The sequence below is a fragment of the Ixodes scapularis genome, unplaced genomic scaffold (assembly GCF_016920785.2).
Source record: "Ixodes scapularis isolate PalLabHiFi unplaced genomic scaffold, ASM1692078v2 PGA_scaffold7__128_contigs__length_106722199, whole genome shotgun sequence".
Lineage (NCBI taxonomy): Eukaryota > Metazoa > Arthropoda > Arachnida > Ixodida > Ixodidae > Ixodes > Ixodes scapularis.
Window position 1 is genome coordinate 37,872,113 of NW_024609882.1, and position 25,959 is coordinate 37,898,071.

At 45.9% G+C, this 25,959-nt stretch overlaps 1 protein-coding gene across 1 annotated transcript; it reads right to left on the minus strand.

Moving 5' to 3' along the window:
• LOC8024173 (solute carrier organic anion transporter family member 4A1-like) lies at positions 1-24,204 on the minus strand. The gene is made up of 7 exons (XM_040214017.3): positions 24,141-24,204; positions 19,959-20,048; positions 18,872-19,064; positions 16,783-16,945; positions 11,022-11,218; positions 4,303-4,367; positions 1-329 (listed from the first exon to the last, which is right to left on the minus strand). The coding sequence occupies exons 2-7, from the start codon at positions 20,044-20,046 to the stop codon at positions 1-3; spliced, it is 1,035 nt and encodes a 344-aa protein (XP_040069951.3). The 5' UTR covers positions 20,047-20,048; positions 24,141-24,204.
• Positions 24,205-25,959: the final 1,755 nt, after the last annotated feature.

Here is a 25,959-nt window from a genome sequence, read left to right on the forward strand (position 1 = left end):
TCAGTAAAGAGACACCGAGGACGCGTGGTAGACCCCCATCTTGTGGAGGGACTGGACGCTGTGGGTGGCGTTTACCGAACTTGTCTCGCCGTCCGGCGAGTCCTCCCCGTGGCTGTGCCTTTCAGAGTCGCCGGTCTTGAGACAGATGAGCGCGTTGAGGAAGAGGAGCACGGACACGGTCTTGAGTACCAGCACGACCGTGAAGAGGTTGCGCGACATCACCCCGTTGTCGTGCACCGCGCACGCGCCGATCTGGTCGCACACGCTGTTCCACAGCACGCAGCTGTTGTCGATGAAGAAGCCGACCACGGTGGCGGCGGGAATGGCGCCTAACGCCCCCCCAAAAAAGAAAACAAAAAAGGAAACGTCATTACTCGGCCGTAGTATGTGGAGAACAAGTCGTCTACTTCTTGCGCAGGATTTGCGGTGACGTCAGAAACATGCCGAGCTCTGACTGGCTTTGATTAAGAAGATAGTAGGTAGACCTAAATGCTAAATGCCTTGATCTCTACCCACCATTTTTCTTTTCAAGCAGCTAGTAAATAATTGGGGCTGTGTGGATATTTATACAGCGTGTAGTTGGTCAGCCATTTCAAAGTTGCGACGAGTCACTTGCTGTAGATGAGCAATTTAGCCAGTGCAATACAACCGCTAGCCTGGGGTCTTTAACGTGCACCACGCAGTAGTGATTCAGAGGCGCGCGCCGGTACGATGCTCATCGAGATCGAAAAGGGCAGGAGTGGGGATTGAACCCAGGACCCCTGGGTTCTGCAGCGCGAGCTTCCGCTCCACGTTCTCCGAGCTGATGTATGCTTGCTAGCCCACTCGGCCACCGATCCCCCAAGCAGCCAATTAAAGCTCTGCGTTCTGACATCGTCGCAACCCCTGTTCAAGAAGCAGGCTAAAGGCCGGTTCACTCATACAGCGGAGCGCCCAGTTAGCGCTTCATGAGCGCTGGAAATATGTGGCACCGACTTGCGCGTGACGTGGCCCTCGTTTAGCGCTTCAGAAGCGCTCCAGTAGGCGCTCAGTAAGCGCTTCAGAAGCGCTTCAGTAAGCGCTCGGTTAGCGCTTCAGCAGCGCAGTGTAAGCTCACGCTCTTTGTGCCGTGCTTGCTGCTGCGGAACAGCGCGTGCACGGCGATTCCGTCGTTCTTTTTCCTTTGGCATTGAAAGAAGAGGAAGTAAAAGAGCCGCCCTCCGAGCAAAGGGTCGGGCAGACGATCCAGAGTCATGAACTCTGAGCGACTAATTGATTGGGTACGACCTCATCGCTTTCTATTCGGAAGGCGTGAACCTGGTTTCAAGAACACGCAGTTAAGAAATGATCACCTTCGAAAGAGCTCTTTGCCTCGGTCCCTCAGCCTGGGAACAAGGTTCGCCGGATACCCGTCGGTATCTCGGTGACGAAAACTTTTGTGCGACGCCAGATGGCTCTTCTGGGCGTTAAGTCGTCCACACACATATGATTGCGTATATAAGAGCATTCGTCGCGTTTTTATTTCAGCGTCCCACATGTCCGCCATGGTACTGTTGATGCATGCCCAACCACAGGAACCGGAACCGCAGTGCACGCGCTAATCCGCAGCAATATCCGCCGTACAAGAAGCGCTAACAAGGCGCTACAAAGACGCTAATCGCGCGCTATATTAGAACTAAGTCACGCGCTAGGAAGTGCACATGAGCGTTCTTTCGAACACTAGCTTAGCGCTAACTTAGTGCTCTGCTGTATGTGTGAACAGGCCTTTACTTGCACTCTGTATAGAGCGACTCAACTTTCTGACGTCACGCCACCGGGGTGGCGCTGTCGGCACTGCGGATGCGCAGAAGCTTCACTTGGCGTGAATAGGTGTGGGCAAACGAGTACTTGTTTCTTTGTTGGTGTTTAGACAGCGGTACCTAGACTTCGTTTCACGCTAGTTGTTGCATACCACGGATAGTCCTACGCGCTGTTTACAAAAATAACACGCATAGACCTTCGCGCAGGAACGAGATCCGCGACAAGTGATACATCTCCGCATGGGCCGCGTCGACAGCAGCGCCACCGCATCTGCGTGACGTCGGAGCTGGGTGCGCGTCTGCTGAGCACGTGCTGACGGCGAGCTTCCATGGTTCCTTTGCAACGCGCATACCGCATCGTCAAGGTTGTTGGTCTTAGCAGTCCATTAAAGGGGCGATGCAACAATTTTTCTACTTTCAATCAATATAGATTAGAATTATCCGTGGTAATTTATGACCTATGAGACAGACGTAGCTTTTTCTTTTCTATACGCAGTGGAGGTTGCAGGAAAAAGTCGAGAAAAACGAACAGCATTTACCTACTCAACTAACAGCCAGAAAAAACGTCCACGTGATCTGAAGCCGAATATATGCCACCAATGTTCTTAACCTAGCCACGCGCTGCGGGTTTGGCAGAGAACAGGACGCATGCTGAGTTCCACACCTATTCCCGTCATCCCAGAGATTGGGCATGAGCCTTTACCCGAATGCACGTCGAGGCATTGATTGTAACGAGCCAAATTCGAATGCCTACGCAGACTTCGTTTCCACTGGAGGAGCAACGATTAAATATCCTCACGGCGGGGATCGCAAAGCTTGATGACGCACTCCTGGGGATCGCACTGTTGGCGTTGTCCCCGCAGCTCCCTCATCAAAATTTGTGAAGGAGAGACTGAACGAAAGATTTTACTTCTATCCTTGGGATTCCACCGCGACAAAGAGGCTTCGTCGTAAGTGGCGGCGCGTTAGAGTATTCTTGGGTCACACTAGTGCCAGTAAGCTGATGTAAAGTGAGAAACGTTCCTACCCACTCTTCAGTGTCGCCGGAGATGTATTCTCAATGAAGCAGGAAAACATAACTGATGCAAACTTCGAGAGACAGAGACTGCTTAAATGCAACGATTACTTAAAAGAAAACAATAAACCATGAAACCAAAACAGTCGTGTATTTGATCCTCGAAGCACCGAGAAAAGTAACTCGCTACGTTTGAGGTAAAGTAACTCATTCCTTTTGAATATCGGTAACGAGTAACGGTGTTTAGTTTCTTTGGGTAGCGTGTACATACATGTCTGCTTGCAGGTGACTGCCACCGTTGATAGAGCTTAAGATTCTGTTTATTAATTCGATTCCCAAGACCCGTCACGAACCTTGCTCACACAGTTGCACAGCCCCTTTATTGTGACCTCGTTCTGAGCATGCGCTTTAAACAGCGCCCTCATATATTGCGTCCTGCGAACACCCACTTTTGCTTGGGCTTTAGAAGAATAGCCTCACCGAGCCGTATAATGCTGTTGATCCCCTATTTCAGAAATTTTGGTTCCAGAGATTTTTACATATGAGAGAGCATGCTCGCGCTAAACGAATACACAAGCGACCATGACGGACTTTTAAATGAAACGCTCGACCCGCGGCGCGTGGGGTATAAACGGCTCCATCAATTGCCTTCTTCGTGCCATTTTTGTCTACTGAGCCGTGAAACGCGTTTTGAGCTTGCGATGTAGCCATCTTCTGCGGAAAATTAGACGCCACGGGTGCATCCACAGCTCACTGACTTGATAATTTCTGCCTGGGTGATAAGCGTCTGAAAGATGAATACCCGTACGTTCACCACCAAAGTCTAACGTGTGATTCCTGAAAGTGGTTGATTAAAGTGCAAAATGTCAACTAAAATACACGAACCGATGTTTTTTCTTCTTTTTTGCAGTATCAAAAGTGTTACGCATTGTCGACAATGTCGAATGTAGCTCTGGTGGTGTAAATAAGATGAAAAAGTGTTCTGATCCCAAGGTAAATTATTTACCTGACTAAAACTTGTGAGGTGATTAAAACAAAATCAATGAGTCACTTTTTGAATACGTGGAGACGAATAGTATGCTGCCAAGATGGATCCGCCATGTTGTATTCCTGAAATTTCTAAACATCGCTTCTATCTTTTGAACCATGCTGCGGCTGAGTTTGAAACTTGGAAATATTTTCATTCAACTCCTAACTTTACATTCTGGCGTAGTCCGAGTTTTTCGAAACCTGCGGTTTATTTTTGCGGCGTTAAACAGACGGTTCAACGCCATATCGCCTGACACCATGCATTTCAATCATCACCACCATCTATGGGCGTCCGGCTTTTAACCAGGCGGCGCCTCCATCTTTGCAATACAGTGACACCTCTCGCCACCTTTCCGCACACTTGGAATAAATGCAGTAACGCGGTGTGTCCCGAATTCTCAAAATCAATAATGTCAGGCATGGCGCTAAGTTTCGAATAGCACAAACGGTGATATGTTCCAAAAAGCATCATGTACGCACCTAACAGTGTCACTGCCATCCATTGTAATCCTAGAGATAGTGCTTTCAGATCTTCGTGAACACATCTGTAAGGGAATCATTGCGAGCCCAGTTCATTATACACCATTTATCTTGGACACATTAAAATATATAACAGAAAATCAAATTTTGTAAAGTATTTGCGCTTTACCACAGCATTGTTTTGATATAAAACTATGACGTACTTCTTCAAATGGGACGACTAAATGCTGGTCCATACATTTGTGCCTGTTTACAGTTGGAGAGGGTTAAACCGGGTTTAAGCCTCTCTGGTCGTAGGCAGTCGCAAGTATGTGAACCAGACTTAAATCAAATAAAACAAAGTCGTTATTATAATTATTTTTTTCCATAGTATTAAACAACCGTAATTGGGACGTTGCCTGTTTGTGCCATACCTCGACAAAACCCACCCTGAGCCCACTCACTCACCCTCACCGATCAGGCGTGAGGTGAGAGTGAGTGAGTTCATGAGCCGGGAAAACTCATGAGTTTGAGGTTGAGTGAAGGGCGTGAGTTCGGTAAATGCATGAGTTCAGTGAGTTTATGAGTTCGGTGAGCTGAGTTTGGTGAGTTTATGAGTTCAGTGAGTTCATGAGTTCGGTGAGTTCATGAGTTCGGTGAGAGGCATGAGTTTATGAGGTCGGTGAGCGCATGAGTTCGGTGAGGAACGTGAGTTTGTGAGTTCGGTGAGTTCAAGAGTTCGGTGAAGGGCGCGAGTTCATTAGGTCGGTAAGTTCGTGAGTTTGGCGAGGCGTAATGTTCATGAGGGGCAATGATTTTGATGAGGGTTTGCTGGGTGACGTCGAGGAAGGGCGGGTCATGCGGCTTTTACGTACATTTCTGGGGACGTTGAGTCGACGCACGCTTCGCAATGGCGCTGTTAGCTCGTACGGCTGGTTCTCTACGAGTGATGGGAAAGGAGGAAAGGTGCCTATTGATATATCTGCGCTCTTCGGTTCCGGCTCGCTTCGCGCCGGCTTAGCGTGGTCTCTTGCCACTGGTCGCTGCTTCGTGGCGGGGTGACGAGAGAAGGGACAGGGCTCTCTCCCTCTCGTGTAGCTTGCGAGGCACCGATAGACGCGCGGCGTTTTGTTATTTCGGGAAGGGGGCAAACAGACGCTACGCCGGTACGCCTGAAGGCAGACGTTGCTATTTTGAGTGTGCTCGTCTTATGCACGGTCGCTAATTCTGAAACCAATGTTCAAACGACAGACAGCTGGGGACTGTCGCGACTCGCCTGTTTGTTCAAGTTGTAAAAAAACAAACAAAAAAAAGCATAGACGTTTTTGTGTTTGAGTACGCCCAAAACGCCAGACTTGTTCGGAATTTGGTTTAAGGACTGCAACATCTATTTGGCAGGATATAAAAGTTGGTTCGATTGTGCGATTGTGGATTGTCATGAAAAATTGCAAACAAGTTTTTAGATTGCATTCAAAGAATAATGAAACGACCTTTTTTTTAATTTCACTTAATATTGGTGATAACAAATCGACGTTTTATCCTGCTATCTGGCACCATTAGTCACTCAAGAGGGGGCCATTGAGCATAGTCAGTTTCGGCATAGGCTGCGCCCGAAAACGTTTTCGCGTGCCGGAGAAAGGGTCTTCTTACTAGAACCAAAAGTATTTAGATATTAGTTATGATTCCTATAATATATTATTTATCAACCGGTACAGCTCACGCCGATACATTTCCCACTCGTTTACGAAGAACCCTATTTGTTTTTGTTTGCAAATATTTATACTTGTACGAGTAAATAACAGGTGGGACGGAGTAAGATCCAAACCCAAGTCATTAAATATATTTGATATGTGTGCAGGCGCGTGCGTGCATGGAGGCAACCTTCCCCGCGCGAAGAAATTAAGCGCACCAATTTTTTTGTATCTAGCAAAACAAATCTTGAAGAATTGTAGACCGTATAATTAAGTTGTATAACACGCCCTTCCCCTCCTCAAATATAGCTTGGATATCCTGATTAGGCCATTAGTTAGAGGTCAAGTCATCCATCCATCAAAAATTAATAAATGATTTTAGTAGAAAACACAACTTTGTTCATGTAGTTTAAATATTTGTATTCAACACATCGACAAGTCGGAACACAAACACACATTGTCTGAGCAACAAGAATACCGAATGCATCTATCTGACACCGATCACGATTTTATGTCAGGATCTATGAAGTAAACATTTTACGAGGCGCAAAATCTGTAGGTAGGAACGTTTCAACTTTAATTGGCACGTGCGGTGCAACAGAACTCGAGAGACGCAATATCAAATAATATACAATATTATGGTACGCATAAAGTTCTTCAATCTTTCATTCTTTCAGGAAAAATATTCACCAGGCAGTTATTTTAGATGAAATAATTTGTGTGAAATACGATAAATATAAAGACAGACCGTTCCGAAATAGTTCTACTCGACAACGGATTTCCGATCAAACCGTCCTACCATTAAGAAGTTCCCAGTATTCTATTCAGAAACAAAACACCCACCCACGGTAGTGCGTGTTGGAATAATAACAATTCACGCCTGCATAAACAGCGATGCAGACGCTCAGTCTGTACTTGCGCGAAGTTGTGGCGAATGCTTGAAACAAACTGCACACCGTAAAGAATACTTGTTTACAAGACTCGCGATGATGCGCCCTTATATCCCAACAAAGAGTGCCTTCCTCAAGCGCTCGGCCGGCGCGCCGGAGTCGAAGCGAACCCAGCAAAAAGACAAAACATTTCTTCACTTGGCGACGTGACGGCTGGTGCTGGAGCGGCGGAAGGCGGCAGCGACCGTGGCGGAGTTGTAAAAGCAGCGCAACCCGCGCGCAACACGAGCCAGCGCCGCGATTATGGTGAGGGCGAGAACTTCTTCTGAGTGAGTGAGGTCGCTGAGTGAGTGAGTTCATGAATCCGATGAGGGGTTTGAGTTTGTGAGTTCAGTGAGGGGCGTAAGTTCATTGAGTTCATGAGTTCGGTGAGCTCATAAGTTCGGCGAGCTCATGAGTTCGGTGAGATGGGTTTAATGAGTCAGGAGTTAAGTAAGTTCATGAGTTCGGTGAGGGGCGTGAGTTCGGGGAGATCATGAATTCGGTGAGTTCGTGAGTTTGGTAAGTTCATGAGTTCAGTGAGCTCACGAGTTCGTGAGTGAGAACCTGAAGGTGAATGTGCCCGTGAGGGTGAGGGTGTGAGTTTTCAACTCTTTGTTTTGAGCTAGCTGCGAGTGAATGAGTTCAACCGAAGATGCCAACCTCTGGTTTGTACAGGAAAAGCACACTCAACCCAATGCGCAGAAAAAATACGAACCAAATATGATGATATGGTTAAAAAATGAGCGCTAAAAGGACACATACAATTTGAGGCCGGGCATGACAGCGGCACTGTGCCATGGCCGACCCTGGCCACTCGACCAGTTCACCAGGACAGAAAGGACAGCGTTGAGATATACACCAAATACATGTCTGTAGTCAGAACTGACCAGTGAACTGCTCCTCTCCCTGGGACTTGCTACGTTGCCCCTCTGTACAAGCGATGCACTTGACTACTCGTGACGGACAGCAGAACCTGTCATCCATGACAAGCAGTGTGCGACGGCGTATACTAGGCCCGTAAGAATAGTTGAACGGTGACAGTCACCGCTACCATATGACCGAAAATCAATCGTAACCTTGGGATTTGAAAGAGTATAATTTCGTCTTATCTTCGGGTTCACTGAACAGAACTAGAAAAACGAGGACAAATATTTCCATTGCAATCAATGTATGGATGGTGATGTGGGGCCGTAATCCGGACACTTGGCGAAAAAGTCGGCGAGAAATCTGGCGGCGTTGATTGGCCGGCCCCAAGGTCAAGCGCGGCACCGGCCAATCACGGCAACGCTTTTCCCGTTTCGTAATTAGTCCGATTTCCTTATCGGCAACTGCTGCAGTCTCTGTGGCTGCAGAGTGATTATGAGATGCTCGACTCGCGCCACACCCCGCGTTTGTTAAACTGTCAGCGACTATGATAATTTCGGTATGATTAGTAATCCTCCATACACGCGCGCAGTTGATAACTCTGCGAGAGAAGACACTAGGCAAATAAGAGGAATGAAGAGACCGGCGGGAAAGCAGCCCATCTTATCTGGTTGAAAGATTCGAAGTAAAGGATCAAAATTAGGCGTTGTCAAACGCACGTGCAAAAGAACCATTTTTTTCGGTTTTTTATTTTTTTAGAACATTTACTTTGGCAAACGCCAGCATGTGCAGAGTGTGAGAGTATATACACTCGCGGATTTTTTTTTTGGTGCTGGGATAATAAATCGATCTCAGCCCGTTTCTTCACGCCACCACTGCCGCCACGAATCAAGGGAACGGTAGTCGTTCTCCACGAGCGATAACCCCGCTCAGTGTCTGCGCGAGTACAGCAAGCGAGGCGGCACAAGCTGGCTCGTAAACTGACGCCTGCCGTAGAATTATGGCGACGTCACTCGTGCTTGGAACTTTTAGCGAGATCGCTCTACTGGATCCTGAAAAAGTATCGCTAAGCTCCCCGTAGGGTCGCTATTTTGTTCCATGGGATGAGCATTTTCTCTTTGACCTCGTCGGTCCTCGTGAACCCATCAAAATTTGCGGTGACAGGTTGCTTTATAAATACATTTCTGGCATGCGGAGATGTTTGCACACACCGGCGAAACAAGTGCTCATTTTCGCATGGCCACCACTTGTGGCGCCTGTGCTTGGCAGGATTGAAAAATAGAATTTCTGTCTTGAATTACGCAAGAAAAAATGAAACACGTTCACGATTCTCTGCAATGCCGGGTTAGGGCGCAGCTCTTGAGGAGGAGGAGGGGAGGGTCACGTGTGACGTTACGAGGGTGAAGTTTTCCCGCTAAATTTGGCGGGAAAGTTTTTCGCTAAATTTAGTGGAAAAATTTTCCCGGGTCGAGTGGCGTCACGTGTGACGTCACGTGACGTGACACGTGACGTCATTACGGGAACTTCCCATAATGCAACGCGCGGTTACGGCGACGGCGATGCCGCTCAAGCCGGGAACGGGCGCCTAAGAGCTGCGCTCTAAAACAATATAGTTTTATTAGATATTTGGATATAAGCATGATGGATAAGTTAATCCACACGCTTCCTCGGATGTGGCGCGTCACTTACTGGCAGACATTGGAACCCGATTGTGACTGGGTTCGACGGTTTCTTAGGTGGAAAACAAGGTCGACATTAGGCTTGACCTCTGCACGTCGCTAGGTTTGTTTTTCGGTACGTCGTTTGTTTGTCTAGCTTTTGTGGCTCCGCTACTCTTCCGTGACAACTGAAGATTGCGGAGGAGATTCCGCTTTTGCCCGACGTTTGGGTTCAGAAGCCACTGCACTTCGCGGGCCTATCGTAAGACAATGCGTGGCAATACGGACTGGCTGTGACAGGTCCATCCAGGATGGGCTTTTAAGGAAGAGGGCTACGTCCGCAACGTTGGATGGAACACCTCAGATGGCTCTGGGATACACCTCGTCCGGGGCGCCCGCCTTCCGTCAATGAAGAAGGCGCCGCATACAGTATCGGCGCGGTTCTCGAGAGACACTGAGAGCCTCATGGGCGGCACAGGTAAGCTGTGACTCCCTAACTATCGGTGGGCGCGCCATCTTTCCATCGCTGGTAGCGAACGCGATTGTTGTGGTTGCGTGTCAGTGAACACAGTCGGCATAAGGTCTGGGTGATATTGGTACAGCGATGGTTTTCTCTGTGTTATAAAGCGGCAATGTAACAACCACTCAACTTTCTAGCGTGCTTTTCCGAAGTACGATTAAAGTGAGTGACCTGTGTCGAAGTAAGCTCCGAATAATGTAAACGACTATATATTTGCTGGCTCGATATTTTGCAAATTTCAGGACTATTTTGCGGGCAGAAGATTTCACGTTTAGGAGTGGTTTGCCATGTATTCTTTACTATATTGTAATATATTCGCGAGATCTATTTTTCGCGGTGACCGAAATTCGCGAAATTAAGATTCTCATGAAAATTAAGTCGTTAGTCGGGTATGCATTTGCCTCCCAAGTCTTTGTGGGGCCTGACGGGTCAACCCCCGTTTACCGCGCGAACCCACGCCACTCTTACATCAAAATAAATTCCCCACCCCCTTCCCCTTCAAAAACAAACAAAACAAACAAAGAAACTCCTTTCTTTTCTTGGTTGGTGCCGTTTGCGACACCCGACCGCAACACAGCGCTTTGGCATGTTCCAAGTACACCGGAAATCAGACAGTGCCACTCGCGTCAAGCAAAACGGTAGCCCTGTTTTCCCCCAGCCTAATCCTGCCTGGCAACACATGCACTTTATACTCTCGAACCGGAAAAGGAGGAAAAGGGTGGATTGCATGCACAGCTCCAAAGACGCTTATACTGTCGAGGAACGCTTTCAGCATGATGGCGCTCAAGCCATGGCCATCTTAGAGCAACTGGTTCAGAACTACCCTTTCAAGGCTTTAAATATCTGGAGCGACAGAAATGGCGATCGCTAAAGCAATTGAGACCGATCAGACGATTCCCTTGCGAAATTTAGTTCGCCTGTGCTTTAGTGTCTCTTTGTGTCCTGCTGGCAGGCAAGAAAGACAATGGCGCTGCCTTCCCAATATACCGTGTCTTTAGGATAACCTAGCAAAAGGTCTAGTGCTTCCAATGTGTTCCCATTAAAGACTGAAGCGCACGTGGCGTGTTGTCCATACCTTATGGTAGCCGACACGCCAGGCGTGTAGAGCAGAAAAGTGAAGAACATGTAGAGGGAGATGCCGGTCAAGTAAAGCCCCAGGGCGTTGCACTCCAGGGCGCACTTTTTCCGGTCCGCCTGAGCCGTCACCGGGGCGCCCATCCCCACCTCGAAGGGCTCGCCCTCGTGCATGATGCACGAACAATCCGTGTACGCCTGAGAATTAAATTTAAAAAAAAATCTGAATTTTATAATCCACATAGATAACTCTATATTCGCGCTCACATAAGAAAAAAACGCAGTAAAAAAAAATATATATATATATCTTGGAGGTTGTTTAAAAGGGCGGTGCAACAATTTTCAGACTTTGGCCAATTAATTGCGGAAATTGATCTGTCACCCATGGAACGAAGAAGAGAAAACCGCATTTTCACGCGAACTCTTATTTTTATGTAAAAAAATGAAACAAATCGAAGGTCAAAGTGCCTCTTAACTCTCCACTTCGCCTTTTGAGTGACGTACTCCGGGGGATCACGTAGTTTTCTCTGGAGCCTAAATTTTTTTTTTTAATTTCTTTTAAAGCGAGTGAATTATTTTCAAGAAGTCAAATCATTTGAGGCATGAGGCGGCCTTTAATTCACATTACATGTCATGACGAAAACAATCCCTGGAGAAGGGGAACAAGAGGGACAAAGGACAGACACAAATCTCCAAATAGATTGAAGATTTGTGTTTGTCTTTTGTCCCTCTTGGTCCCCTTCTCGAGGGATTATTTTCATTATTCTTGTTTAGCTCACTTGCGCCTTTGCATTTATTTGCATTATAATACATGTAATGTTTTTTTAATTACTTTCATTCCACACGTGACGTGTGGGTTGTTTGATATTCTCGCGCTAAGTCATGTGGCTGTGACGTCATGACCTAGACCAATCAGGATTTTCCCGTCACGTCGGTGACGCAGGCCTTTCTTTGACACGAGCTCCTTAACGCTGCGTGCTGAAAAGGTCCGGCTCCTCGCAGAACGTTAACAATTTCTCTCTTCCTGTGATAAGTTAATGTATATATCATCTTAGATTAGCTTTATGTTATTTTGTCAAAACGTACACGTTTGAAAATTTGAAAAAAAAAAAGAAAACAGCCTGAATTTAGCGAAGAAACGTGGAGAGAAAACAGGAGAGACGAGACGAGACGGCTGAGTATCAACAAGTTTTAGGAAAAATGATGTAACATTTTACCATCGAGTTTTAATGAAAATTATGTAACATTGTTTAGTGAAAGGGATGTAACACTTTCCTGCGGAAAGTGTTACATCCCTTACATCCGATGTAACACTTTCCTTCGGAAAGTGTTACATCGGGCAAACTGGCCGACGCATAAACGTTTGAGCTCGAAAACATGCAGCATCTTTGAGGAGAACGGGAGCAGGTAACTTGGCTTTCCAGAGCAGAAATTGGCAGTGCAGTGCAGCTTTCGAGGACATCACCACCCTAGATAGACACCGGAACCCTCAGTCCCGCGAGGTGCTCGTGGCGCTTGCCATCGAGGACCACGCCGAAGATTGTGTCAGCGCACCGTCTATTTGTTTATATTATTCAAAAACTTCGGTGTGCCCCACCCAACGTATGGACAGCATGAGCTGGAGTGGGGCAGTGTACTTTCTGAAAAAAATTCTTTGTAGATTATTTGTTAAAAATGCCTCTGCTGAAGGACGCCACAGCATGAGGAAGAAGTTTTCACTGAAACCCGTTGGTAGTCAGCAGTCTCGTCTCATCTCTCCTGTTTTCTTTGTACGTTTCTTCCCTAAGTTCAGGCTGTTTTTCCAAGTGTTTTATAACACACTGAACTCATCACCGTTACTTTTGAAAAGCCAAAATGATTGCTTCAGCTAAATCTTGTGAGAACTACTTTGCGCAGCGCAATAATGATGCGCAAGACGTCCTTCTTTTCTTGACATGACAACGAGTGGAGTATGTTGTGACATAAGACGGTGAAGAAAAGCTCCTTCTGCAAATCCCTCCGCTCGCCATGACTGGTGGTTTTGCCCCCCCCAGTACTTACTCTGCAGAAGTAGAAAGAATCGAGGTGGGAGGAACTTGTGCTTCTATTCGTAGCCCGCAACACACTATAGTCGACTAAAAGTTAGACACGTTCACAATGTAGCGTTGAACTAGGTTTGACTGGGTTGCCGGGCTTACGTCAACACACGTCAATGATTGAACCTGACAACTAAGCGTTCCGCTGTTAGTTGCCGTGGCAACCCGGAATTGTATATGGACGTAATTCACCGCATCGTCAAACGTAATCAAACACTACTGTGTGAATTGAGATATGGAGTCTAGCGGAACACGGGTGTGCGGTCAAGCCCAGATTCTCATAAAACAAATTAAAACTGCGTGTGATAATAAACAAACAAAAAGGAACAAAGGAACAGCCCTGAATAATTTGAGTGTAGGATTCGTTCCATAACGTTTGCGACGGAACGTTTTCGAGGAAAATCCTTCTCGATGAGCAGGAGCAAGGCTTTCTGAACTAGCGCTCAAGCGTCCACTATTAACATTTCCCAAACTTGGGAATTCTGAAAATGATAGCTTAAAGGGGCCCTGCAAGCACTTTTTTTTACTAATTTTCAATTTCCACCAAACCTGAGCGCACTGAACGTAGTAACTTAGTGTAACTTTTATTTTCTTGAAATTCACTTTATTTTAAAAGTTATAGGCAAATCAAAATTACAAAAACAAGCAAAAAATAACCTCCCTCATGACGTTCTTGGTTGCTTGAGCGACCGTGAACTAGAGGAGGGGTAAGTGAGCTCATCGGCGAGCGCTCACGGCTGCCGAATTCCGTGTCGACGGCGCGAGATGGCGCCACTAAAGCATGCTCTGGACAGGCTGTATGCAGCGGGTAGCCAGAGCGGCTCTCATTGCATTTGCTGCGTGATTAAACACTAATTCGGCATGACACTTCATTGGCCGCAAACGACAGCAAACACGGGGTAAAGATCAGTTCAGAGTGGGAGCCACTTCGCGCTGCCATACCGCGAAACGGCAAAACCGCAGGACAAAGCATCTCGCCAAAGGCCTTCGGAAGGCTCGGAGCCGGTCGGATCCTCCTGCCCATACGACTGCAGCACTGCCGCGTACATCCGGGAACTTTCCGTGTCGGCGCCTGATCCCACTACTTCTTTCTAGTATGCGCCGCCTTTTCCACCGCTTGGTGGCGGGTATGTTGACGGGTCAATTCTTGTTTCCGTACTTTATAAACTGCATTTGTTTCTATTCTCATCTAAAATAGTGAACAAAAACTACTTTTATACGTAATTGAAACGGTTCGCGACACTTATATTTTGTATTTCGACTAAAAAGAAGCTTTTAGCGGCTCTGACCAGTAGCAAGCCCAGGACCAAGGACGTCACATTTTGCGCGCTTTCGGTACCGCGGGTCGCCCTCGTCGGTGGAGGAGGTTTCCGCGTCGTCCGGTTAAAATATGACGCACTGATATTTAGTTACTCTCTCCGTGACCGATGGCTTGCCCGAACATCAAGAGACCTGGAAACCGCAAAAAAAGGTAGACGCTTAAATATGATTGCAGGGCCCCTTTAACCACCCGATTTGACCGCACAAGCGCCGATGCCTAGATTAACCCAGCTTTGAGTGAAAATGCGGTGGACTCTGATTATAACCTTCCTGTGATCACTTTTAGAAAAGAGAACCTACTGTGGACGCCTGATGGTGATCGGGTGTTCCCCGGTATTTTACGGTACGCTATTTTGGTGCGTAGTCCCGTGGAGATCAGAGAAACATGAGCACTCAGCGGTAAGAGTCCCTTCCGCACCGCTGTATGCTGACTCGGTCGCTATCATCGAGCGAACGCCTGTTCAAAAACAGACGTGGAAAGTGGCGCCTCTGTCACTTTGTACGTAACGCGGTCACAGCAAGCGCCTTGATGGATTGTCACTGCCCGCAATGCCATCCCTATTTTACTTCACCGTACAATCTGGCGCAAGTTCCAGTGTAACAAAGTACATGGGCAGTGCAAATGAATCGTGCTGCCAGATATAGGGTCATGACAATACGGTTATAAAGCTTTCTTGTTGTACAGATGTGGCCGGATGCAACACATAAACCTGAAGGGCATCGGGGGCGGAGGAGAAGCTCTAATATCGGTTTTTGTATGAAACTTACATTGCACGGCAAAGTTAGAGTAAATACGAGACCGGCGATTTTAGTGTGTTTTTTTTTCTATATAAGTGGTGACGAACACCAAATGTCTGCAACCTCTGCCAATGAGATTCCAATACTACTGAGTTTTTCAGAATAAATGGGAAAAAAGTTAAAATAAAATTGATAGGCTTGCTCGGTCTTACTATGTGACGATGCATACGTCATGGTAGCAGACTCCTTCAATGCTCAAATAAAGCCTTTTTTTGTAATTCGGAAGTTGCACTGGACAGAATCAATCGGATGCTCTTCATAAATATTCTCAACGCTTCTTGTTTCGCCTTGTCCCAACATAAGAACTACACTGTAAGAGTAGGCATGGGACTTTTCGGTTTTGGTTAGCAAATCATGTCGTTTACCACCTGACTAGTGGAGGGAAAAACTAACGAACAAACTTTTAGTTGGAGGAACAGATACAGAAGGGGACGTCTCAAACTTAGCAGACTGGTTTTCAGTCTTTTTACTCATTGGTTAGCAACATAGATACTGAAGGTTCCCTGACTGTCTCACCTGCGGCACTATGAATGATACACGGTGGGACCAAGCGGGACCAAGGGACCGGGAGAACGTCGTCTGCTGCGATTGATTGCAGCGCCAGGCAGCGGACGACGTTCCCCGGTCCATTGGTCCCGCTTGGTCCCGCCTTGTAGCATAGGGCCTCTGGAACAAGACATCTAGGAAACTTGCAGTTGACCAGGGGAACACCCGGTCACCATCAGGCGTCCACATTAGGTTTCCTTTCTCAAGGTGATCACAGAAAGGTTATGATTAGAGTATCTTCGAGTATAGTCATTGACAAGGCGAGAACGGTGGGTGAAGCTTTAGTTACTCCTCCTCCAGCGCGTACTTCCTACTTTTGACAACTCTTCGGCGTCTCACGCAAGTCGAGCGCGCGGGCGCTGCCAAAGCACTGCGGAAGGACTGGAGCGCGTTCCGGAGGCCGAGTGTTCGAAAGGCACGTCCTGGCGTTCTCATTCTGCCAGTGACTATAAACGTTTAAGACTATTGTTGAAATTCCTTGGCATGCCGCGCTATAGACCCGTTGCTCTGGGGCAGGGGGCGCGAGCGCATCCGCAAGACGCGACCATGTTAGGATGGCTGAACCATCCAGGTGGCTCTGTAACGTTCGATTTTGCAAGTGCCACGTTCGAATGCAAGCATCTGAAGATGCGCGATAACAAAGCCTCTAAAGAAATAAAAATTAAAAAAAATAATTATGGACGCAGCGTCCCTTTAAACATTCCTTTCATCTTTGCCTTCTTTCATAGCTTCCGCGAGCACTTAAGTTTCTCTTCACGTGATAGCGAAGCCGAAGCTACTCGCAAAAGCACGTCCTCCTGAAAGATGCTCGCACTGCACGAGCGCGCGTGCTTGACAGGGACGCTGAAAGCTTGCAGCTTGCTCTTGTAGCCTCTGCTACGCTGGAACTTAGAATGGAACGAAGTAGAAAAAAACTCTAGTGGGGAATGCTCGAAACCCGAGCCAAATATTTTATTTTGCTCGCCTGGAGCGCTGCTCAAAACTTGAGAGCTACGGGTCTATATACATATAGAGAGACCTCACCTTCAAGGAATCGTAAACGTAATCCCGCTTGCAACCCGCAAAGCAGGGCGAATAGTAGGTGGCGTTGTCCTTGCCGCACACCGGGTTGTAGAATTCGACGGGGCAAAAGCAGTAGGCGTTGCAATCCTGCTCAAATTGGTTCGTCACGGTGGAGACAAAGAACCTGCACGACACGTCCACATTGCACACTATAAGCAACATTTGACTCGTACAGGTTCAGCGGCTAAAACGTTCCTCGGAAGTGGTGAAAGTGTCCGTTATAACGCGCAATTCGAATTCTGTGAGAAAACCGTCATCATTAACCGCCACAGAGAACTGTGACATCACGTTTCATCGTGACGTCACGCGACGCCATGGCGTTGCGTGATGTCACGAAGTTTCGTTACTTTATGACGTCACGTGATGTCATAGCACGTAACACCATGACGTCACTCGATGCCATGACGTCGTGTGAAGTCACAAAGTCACGCGACATCGTGACCTCACGTGACTTGACACACACACAGATAGAATGCGCCCTGCTTATTCACAACACACTCTGGGCTCCTCATTCTTTGTCAGCATGATTAAGCTATACTTACTTCCTGGGCTGTGCAACAATATTGGGTAGGAACGTTTCTCACTTTACACCAGCTAACTGGCACGAGTAGGACCCAAGAATACTCTAAGACAACGCCACTGACCAAGGAGCTTCTTCGTAGCGGGGAATTCCAAGGCTAAATGAGCACCTTTTCTTTCAGCCTTTCCTTCGCAAAACTCGATGACAGAGCTGTGGGGACAACAAAAACAATGCGATCCCCATGGAGTGCGTCATCAAGTTTTGCGATCCCCGCCATGACGATATTTAAATGTTGCTCATACAGAGGACACGAAGGCTTCGTAATCTTCTATTTTGGCTCGTGACAATCACTGCCTCGACATGCATTCGGGTAATGGCTCATGCGTAATTGCTGGGTTGTTGGGAATATCCGAACCTTAACAATGCATGTAACTCAGCGCGTGCCCCGTACTCTGCCAACACCAACGCGTGACTATGATAAAAAAAAAAAAAAAAAAAAAAAACATTGCCGGCAAATAATGGCCTTCAGATTACGTAGCCACTTTTTCTGGCTGCGAGTTGAGGGGGTAAACAGTGTTCGTTTTTCTCGAACCTTTTCTACTACTGTATTACGTAGAGAAGAAAACCAGCGTGTGTTTCATAGGCCATAAATGTCAATGATTAATTCTAAGCTGTATGTATTTAAATAGAAACAAACGTTGCATTGACCCTTTAAGTCCAGACGCTGCCGATGCTACAAGGTAATGGGACCGATCAAGCAGCATTAAAAGCGCACGTCACTAGGACTTTTCGGTTTGATTGGTTCAGCGATGATAGAACACATACAGAAACATGATAAACACCATGACCGTTAGTGGATTCGGCACAGCGCACAAGAAACGAAGACAGAGTAGAAGGGTGTACACAGGACAAGCTCTTGTTCTGTCCACAACCTCCTACTTCGTCTTCGTTTCTTGTGCGCTGTGTCGAATCCACTAAGCATGAACCAACTAGCCCGCATCGCCACCATGATGATGCGATTTCGAGACTGTCGGACTACTCTCATCAGCTCGTAGCATCGACTGCGTCTAGACTCAAGGTGAAACGAAACATAGTGCATTTTGTTTTCACTATTTGCACCCGCAAACGTGATGAGGCAAGGATATTGCCTACAACAAACTCTTCCCCAAGTATAAAATATGTTTACTAAGAGATTGTGGTTGAACATTTTTTCATGCCCCGATAAACTTTACTTAGTCCCAGAATCTTTAGCTTTACTTACGTCTGGTCGCTGACTGGGTAAGAACGTTACGGAGGTTATTCAGTTTTAGCGATGTAGCGATGTCTACCGATCGGCAGAGATAACACTACCGATCGGCAGAGATAACACTACCAGATAAGTGCTCCATGGAGCACTTATCTGGGCCGCGATAAGTGTCCACTCTTTACGTTTACTATATTACTCTCTGCTGTGGGACTCTAAACCCACTGCATCCTAGGATTCAGTGATATCATTTGACGCCAGACGGGACACGCTGCGCTCGTGCTCACCTGCTGGAAGTGTGGTTGAGACCGAAGAATTTCGGGTTGGGGCAGCTGTAGAGGAGGATGAAGCTGGTGAACCAGGGCACGATCGAGCACAGGAGACACATGCGCAGGATGCCATCGATGCCCAGGTTCAGCTTGTACACGCAGTAACCTCCCAGAAGAATCCCGCCGCATGCGCTAGGCATCGCCACACATCCTGCGAGAGCCAATCAGTGAAGTCCCAAACTGTATATATGGGCAAATCAAATCTCTGCGTCCCCGCCATTGATCAGATTGTTCCGTTTATCTTTCTTTTATAAGTTACGTTATGTCTGTTTTGATGGAAAAGATGTGGTTTCTAAAAAGTAATAGAATTCAGCAAACGCTTCTTCGAACTTACAAATCACACCAAGTGAAATTTTATGCATGGCTAGCCTGCTTGCCTGTGACGGCATCGCATGGTGCTGGTGGTCATTTGTACTAGTTTTTGCCGTCGAAAACAAATTCGGTTGCTTGAAACGTATGCTGCAGATGCTGCGTGCTCAAAGGCAAGGCCATCACAATGACCGCTGATATAAAGCCAGTGCAAGTCATGCATAACCTCAGAATAAGGAAGATTGCTATTTTGTTCTAAAATATTTAATTACAACTTTCTGAAAATATTGAAGGCTCACTTAAGAAACAATACGTTAACAGATATGAATCATAAAAAAAAGAAAAATAGAACCCTTATTTTTATGTATTAAGCTGAAAAAGAAAAAACGCGACTCGACTTGAAAATGTTTTTGTAAAAACCCAATGTACCTCGAGAGCTGGACATATATTGTTGGCGTCTGGAGGGTTAGGACATAGCACAAAATATACACCAAGTATTTCTCCTTACAGTTGTAAATGGTATAATATGTTGTTGAATGTGGGAAAGGTCTGGAAAACAGCACTTGCGTGTTTTGATTTCAGAACTTTACTGCCATCAAACTTTCGTTTAACTCTGGGGTGAAATCTTCAACAGCAACGAGGTGATCCTCTCGGGAAACAACACTCCTCTTTCGGCAAACACGACATACTGTAACTCTACGAAAACAAGAGAGAAATAAAAACTCAGAAAACGTACCCAAAATGTGAGCTATATTGGGAGAGCTCATGCCCAGTTGTGCCTCAAAAAATTTCGTCATGAAGGTGGCCATTCCGGTCATGATCATAGCTGCAGAAAGAAACAAATAAGAATGTCGGTCCTTTGGGTGGGCTGAGTTGTTTTAAGGTGATGTTGACTAAACACTTTCTTAGGCTCGCATCAGACGGCGCGAATTTCCCAGCAATTTCGGCTTTGTTGGTGAGTTGTTTCATATGGCCCCAGGGCAGCGAACAGGTGGCGCCTCGGTCGGCTGCCAGTCGGCGCGACTGGCGGCCAATAGGGGCAACTTTGGGAGGGCCACGACACCGAAGAATTGTACAGGAACGCTGTGTCAGAGTTCGGCAACGGTCCGTCTCAAGGAGGGAAGAATGCCGCATAAAATGGCGCTACCTGTGGAACCAAATTTCATTGCCCCTATGGTATAGATCCAGGGGTCTCCAAACGTTTTGGCTAGAGAGCCGGATGGAGGACTTGTTGCAGTCTCGAGAGCCGGAAATTAGATAAGGCAATAGAAATGAGGAGATACTAAATAAATATTCACTTAAATACAAATATTTAAACTAAAAAATGTTTTTTAAACGAAATCTAACACATATACTTTAATGTTATGTGCAATGTTTTACTATTTATTACATTACAAAATATTTGTGACCCCGAGAACCAACCAGACATAAATCAAAGCGCATAGGAAGTTTGTCATATTCACACAGGGCAGAAGACTAATGCAAATGATAGATCAAATAAGGTTACTATGCACGATACACACGAGAACGCAAATATATGAAGCCAAACGATATGAAGCAGGGAACTACAAATAGTAATTCTGGTGATGACAGTGTACAATAAATAACATGCTGAGAGAACAGGCTCTTCGATACAGTTGTCTAGCCATCTGCGAATAGTGAAATTGGAGTTTTAAGTGAAATCGAAGCGAATAGTTGTTTTGGCCGAATATTTTCGAATCGAATATTCAATAGTATATAGCAGAGCTGGCCAAATTACTCATATTTTGTAATTAAATTACATGACTAATTACTTTGCTGAAAATTGCTGAAATGTAATTAAATTACATTACAAATTACCACAGCCAGAAAGTAATTAATTACCATTACAAATTACTTTTAAAAGTAATGACATTACTTTCGCATTACTTTTGTATACTTTTAAATATGAAGGAGCTATTAATAACTTCCTTTTACAGATAACTTTATTTACATTATTTACACAGTTCATGGCAGACAGCTAGAACTCTCTGTTGCATGTTTACCGATGGACAGAGGAACGCACGCGACTGATCCGTTTCCCACCCCAACGCGGACAACTATTTTTGGAAATGACTGAGGACCCCACGCGGATTATCTCTGGGAGGGGGGAGAACAATTGTCATTGTTCGCAAAATCGCGTCGAGGGCCGTTCCACCAGGGGCCTCAGTTCGACCTACTTCCCCTCCTTCGTTTCCCGAGAATGTCGAGCAGAAAAGCTCGAATGGAAGGCACTTACCAGCCCTATTTCTCACAGTGGAAGATAACACAGAGAGGGTACGCAGTATGCATCAGAAAAAGTAAGCGGAAACTTTCAAGACGGGCCAGAAAACGTCGAATGCAAACCCGCAAAACATAGGTAGAGAATCGCGCTAAGCGGGTTTTCACAGTTCAAGAGAGTGGCAGAAAATGTCTGGCTGATAGCGGGCGAGAGAGTTGCACCAGTCGTATTAGCATCAGCAACATAGCGGCGGCCGAAGAGCGTTTTTTGGAAAGGTGTAGAGGAAAAAGAAAAAGTAAAATAAAAAGAAAAGCGCTCTTGTGTATTGTGGACACAAAAAATATGCCTGGTGCGAAAAAGTAATTAGGTAATTTAATTACAATTACCGTCGCTGGAGTAATTAATTACATTACCAAATTACCTGCTACACAAAGTAATGAATTACATTACTAATTACTGGAACAAGTAATTAAATTACTGTAATTTCATTACTGTAATTACATTACTGCCAGCTCTGGTATATAGCCTAGGTTTTCATTATTGCACCATGCCTAAACGAAAAGCCACCTGAACTCGTAAAAGTGATTCCCAAGGTTCCACTTGTTCATATCTAAGCTAATTTTAAATTTATGGAGTGTGACCTCAGAAGTTCCATTGCCTAAATGTGATTGGCAAGTGAACGATGCATCTGACATAAAATTAAACATCTATAGAGATGCCCAGCTATACCTAATCGAGGGTATTTATAAATACCTCGTTTTGCTACGCAAATATTTTTTTATTAAATCTAGCATTTAAGAAAAAAATACAAAAAAAAACACGATCATAAATGATGAACGTAGGTTGTCAGGACATGTCCTCCCCTCCATCCTACGAGGGAGGCGAGGCAGTGGGTTCGCGCCGCCACCACCGGGGGAGAAGAACCGTGGGCGCAAAGATTCGTTCGGATAAGACACGGTAATCTAGAATCGCGTCCAAACAGAGTTTTTTTTTTTAAACGCCGTAAAATGCTGCTTTTGCCTTATATCTTACTAAGAAGAATCGATTTAGTGGCTTTCGATGTTGCTTAGCAAGTTTCTCAGTGGAACCATACCTTTATTTTCACTAATTAAAATATGATTAGTAAATATTCGTTAATTATCGTTAATTAGTGTGCTTTTGCAATGCTTTAACACCGCCAAGGTCGGTATAGACGTTTTCCGTTTCCTTTCGTTCTCAGTCACGTGTGTTTCGTTTCTGGTACGGGAGACAAAAAAAAATAATAATAAGACATTGTAAACTGGAATATGCGAAGAAATATAGGTGAGGTAAAACAAGGATGTGTGACAATCGCACATTTTTTATGAACAGCTTATAGCGGCGTAGGGAAATTAGAATTATGTTTTAACGCATACCAAAAGTGACGACATCCAAGATGGCTGCGCCCTTGTGGGAAAGGTGTATAGTCTGTTCCCGCATAGTTTTTTGTTGTTTTTTTAAAATCTGAAACAACGTACTTCAGAAGAGATTTTTCAAAGCTTTCGCAGAAACACCTTGTATATCGTTGCGTGTGAACGCGGGAGGCTTGTGCTGCTGGAGCTGCGAAGGCAAGACGCTATAAGAAAAAATTGCCGTCTGAAGAAGGGCTCACCAGCACCAAGAAAACAACGCGTAGTGCGGAATTGTCGATATCACCTCAAGAACGCAACTTGTGCTGTGCCAGCGTTTGGCTGGGCCCAGACATGTACACGTTACCCCGAAAAAAGTAACTAAATACGTTACTCGTCACCGATTTTCAGAAAGGAACACATTATACTTTACCTCAAAACGTTGTTACACAACTGCTTTTGTTCCATGGCGTATTGCTTTCTTTTCAGTAGTCATTGCACTTCAGCAGTAGCTGCCTCTCCAAGTTTTCATCAGTTATGTTCCTCCGCTTCCTTGAGAATACAACTCCGGCGACGCTGAAGAGTCGTTCAACAGACGCGCTCGAATGAACGGCAGTGTTGTGCTTCAGGAAGTGCTGGTAAATCTGGGATTCCCCTCTCTCTCATTTGTTCTCTGTGCTTCTAAAGTTTGAATTTGACAAATGGTTCTGTACCTCCACGTGTTGACAACCATTGGGTTTGCATTCGGTCTGTATGCGATTCTAGAAGGTTCGATCAACGAACTTTGTTGTGTTTTCTGGGTGAAGACGGTGCCAGCTGTAGAGTTCGGCTGGCGCGCTGAGCGACAAGGGTTACTATGCTGTCATACTGTTCAGTTGTTTTTCGGGTGGCCCATCCGCCTTTTTTCTCAATAGACGCATACTCAGGTTATAATTAGAGCAAGGCAGTTTAAATTGTCCTGTACACGCTACTCCTCGTATGTAACGAAACACAGTTACTCATTAACCGGCCTTAAAAGTAACTATGTACGTTACTCGTTCTTTTTCTAAGCAACTCAACGCGTTAGTCGTTACCGAAAAAAGTAACTATGTAAAAGTAACTCGTTACCTGCAACGCGTTACGTACATGTCTGGCTGGGTCCCGTGTTATCGCTGATTGACCACGAGCTTTAGCCGAACACTGTTGCTGCACTCGCAGCGTATGCGTGCCCCGCGTTGGCCTTCTTTAGATGACGTCATAAATGCAGCACTGCGCTTTTTGTTATCCAGAAAAGGTGGGCCTTACGAAACATTCTTTTTTGTGGAATACCTACTTTCGGATGTACCGGCGAGGCAGAGGAAGACGAACGTATTGTTGTGGAGCAAGGTCGACAGGTTCGATGGGAAATTCCTTAAACCCATGGCGGGGGCATTCTTGGCCTTGGTCTTCCTGGAGGCTGCTTTGCTTTTCTTCTCAAGCTTCGCCCACATCTGGCCTGTGGTTCGTAAGGTTCGTGCAACATAGATTTAACATTTTAGAAAGAAAATAAAGCACGAGAATATTGCAGGCTATAAGTTACATATATTTGGTCATGCATAAGTCCCTTTAAAGTTACCAATACTGCTAGTTTTGTGTCTTTTTGCAGTAAAAGAGGGCAGATGGAATATACACACACCAACGGATCTACGAAATTACTTTTAAAGCTTATACGGATGTTAAAAAGTTTTTTTGGTTGTTGTTACTGTCTTCTGCTTTCACTTTTTTTGTCAACGCAAAGGTTGGCACACAATCACCTGTCTCTTTGATTCCAGGAGAGTACGACTGAAAAGCACGGACTAAATGAAGCTAGTTAATTTTATTTTGAGAGTGATTATGGTATATGCAGGAGCTGTGGTTATACTGTTAGGGCGTTTGAGCGGTTCACATTCATATATGTCACGACTTCACAACACTAGCCCTTCCCGGCGAATCACACCGCTGCATTACTTGCGCCTTTGATTCCATCATCCGTTGTTCTCTATCATTTCATCGGCTGTTGTTCTGCATTAGGGATTTCAAACTCATTTGAGTGTGGGGACCAGATAGTCCACCACGGGTAGGTCGAGGCTCAACATAAAATGGAAGGGGGGAGGGAGGTTTAAAAAAATTTGAAGGAGAAGAGACCTCGTCCTTTATGCTTTTGGTAAACTCACAGTTTTGCCAGTTATATCAATTTAAGTTGTTTATATGACTACTTTCGACCCTCACCTGATGTGGTAACAAGAATCAAAATGACACCGTTTCGCAAACGTGCTCGCATTTTTTATAAAAGAGGAGAGTAATTACAATGTCGTTTCCGTTGCTCAATTCACTCAGGAGCACATGCCAAAACAGCACAGCGTCAAAACAGCACAGCGACAAAGCAGCACAGCGTCAAAAGGGAACAGCGACAGAAGAGAACGGCGTCAAACCAGCACCGCGACAAAACAGCACAGCCTCAAAACAGGACATTGGCAATATAGTATAACCTAGCAACAAAAATTGAAAGGGTCAAGGAGGTTTGAAATTATTCGCGCAGAGAGAGTTGAAGAGCGTGCTCGAAGTTGCTACATGTGTGCTATTTTGTCGTTGTGCTGTTTTGACGCCGTGCTGTTTTGGCACGTGCTCTTCTACCCTGTGCCGTCTTGACGCTGTGCTGTTTTGTCGCGTGCTATTTTGACGCGTGCTGTTTTGTCGCCGCGCTGTTTTGACGCGTGCTGTTTTGACCGTGCTGTTTTGTCGTGTGCTCTTCTGTCACGTTCCCCCGAGATGCATCCTTCAGCGAAGAGCTCGCACTTGCAGCCTAGTAGCGGAATAGCTGTACATGTGTTTAACGTAACAAAAGCTGAAAACCATAAACTAAAGCGAAACAAAAAGCAAATGAACACCGATAAGTATAAACTATGTCAATACGTTACAACAGAAGAGCTACTTTTCGAGCAGAAAAAGAATTGGCGAGAAGTGATTACTACCGCGCACGCCGTTTCTAGCGCTCGAGACATAGGAACCGAGACTCGTAGCCGGTTGCCTGCCGGCCGTGTCCCAGCGAGTCGTGGCCCGCATGCGGCCCGCGGGCCGCGTGTTTGAGACCCCTGTTCTGTATTCCGATATCGACCTTTTAGAATAATTTGACT

What these genes read in the sequence shown, in the direction of transcription:
- LOC8024173 (XM_040214017.3), bottom strand. Translation starts at nt 20,046, where the DNA reads ATGATCATGACCGGAATGGCCACCTTCATGACGAAATTTTTTGAGGCA. An exon ending in CTCAACCACACTTCCAGCAG is followed by an intron (nt 16,946 to 18,871) that starts GTGAGCACGAGC and finishes CGTGTCGTGCAG; the next exon opens with GTTCTTTGTCTCCACCGTGA. An exon ending in GATGGCAGTGACACTGTTAG is followed by an intron (nt 330 to 4,302) that starts GTGCGTACATGA and finishes GGGGGGCGTTAG; the next exon opens with GCGCCATTCCCGCCGCCACC.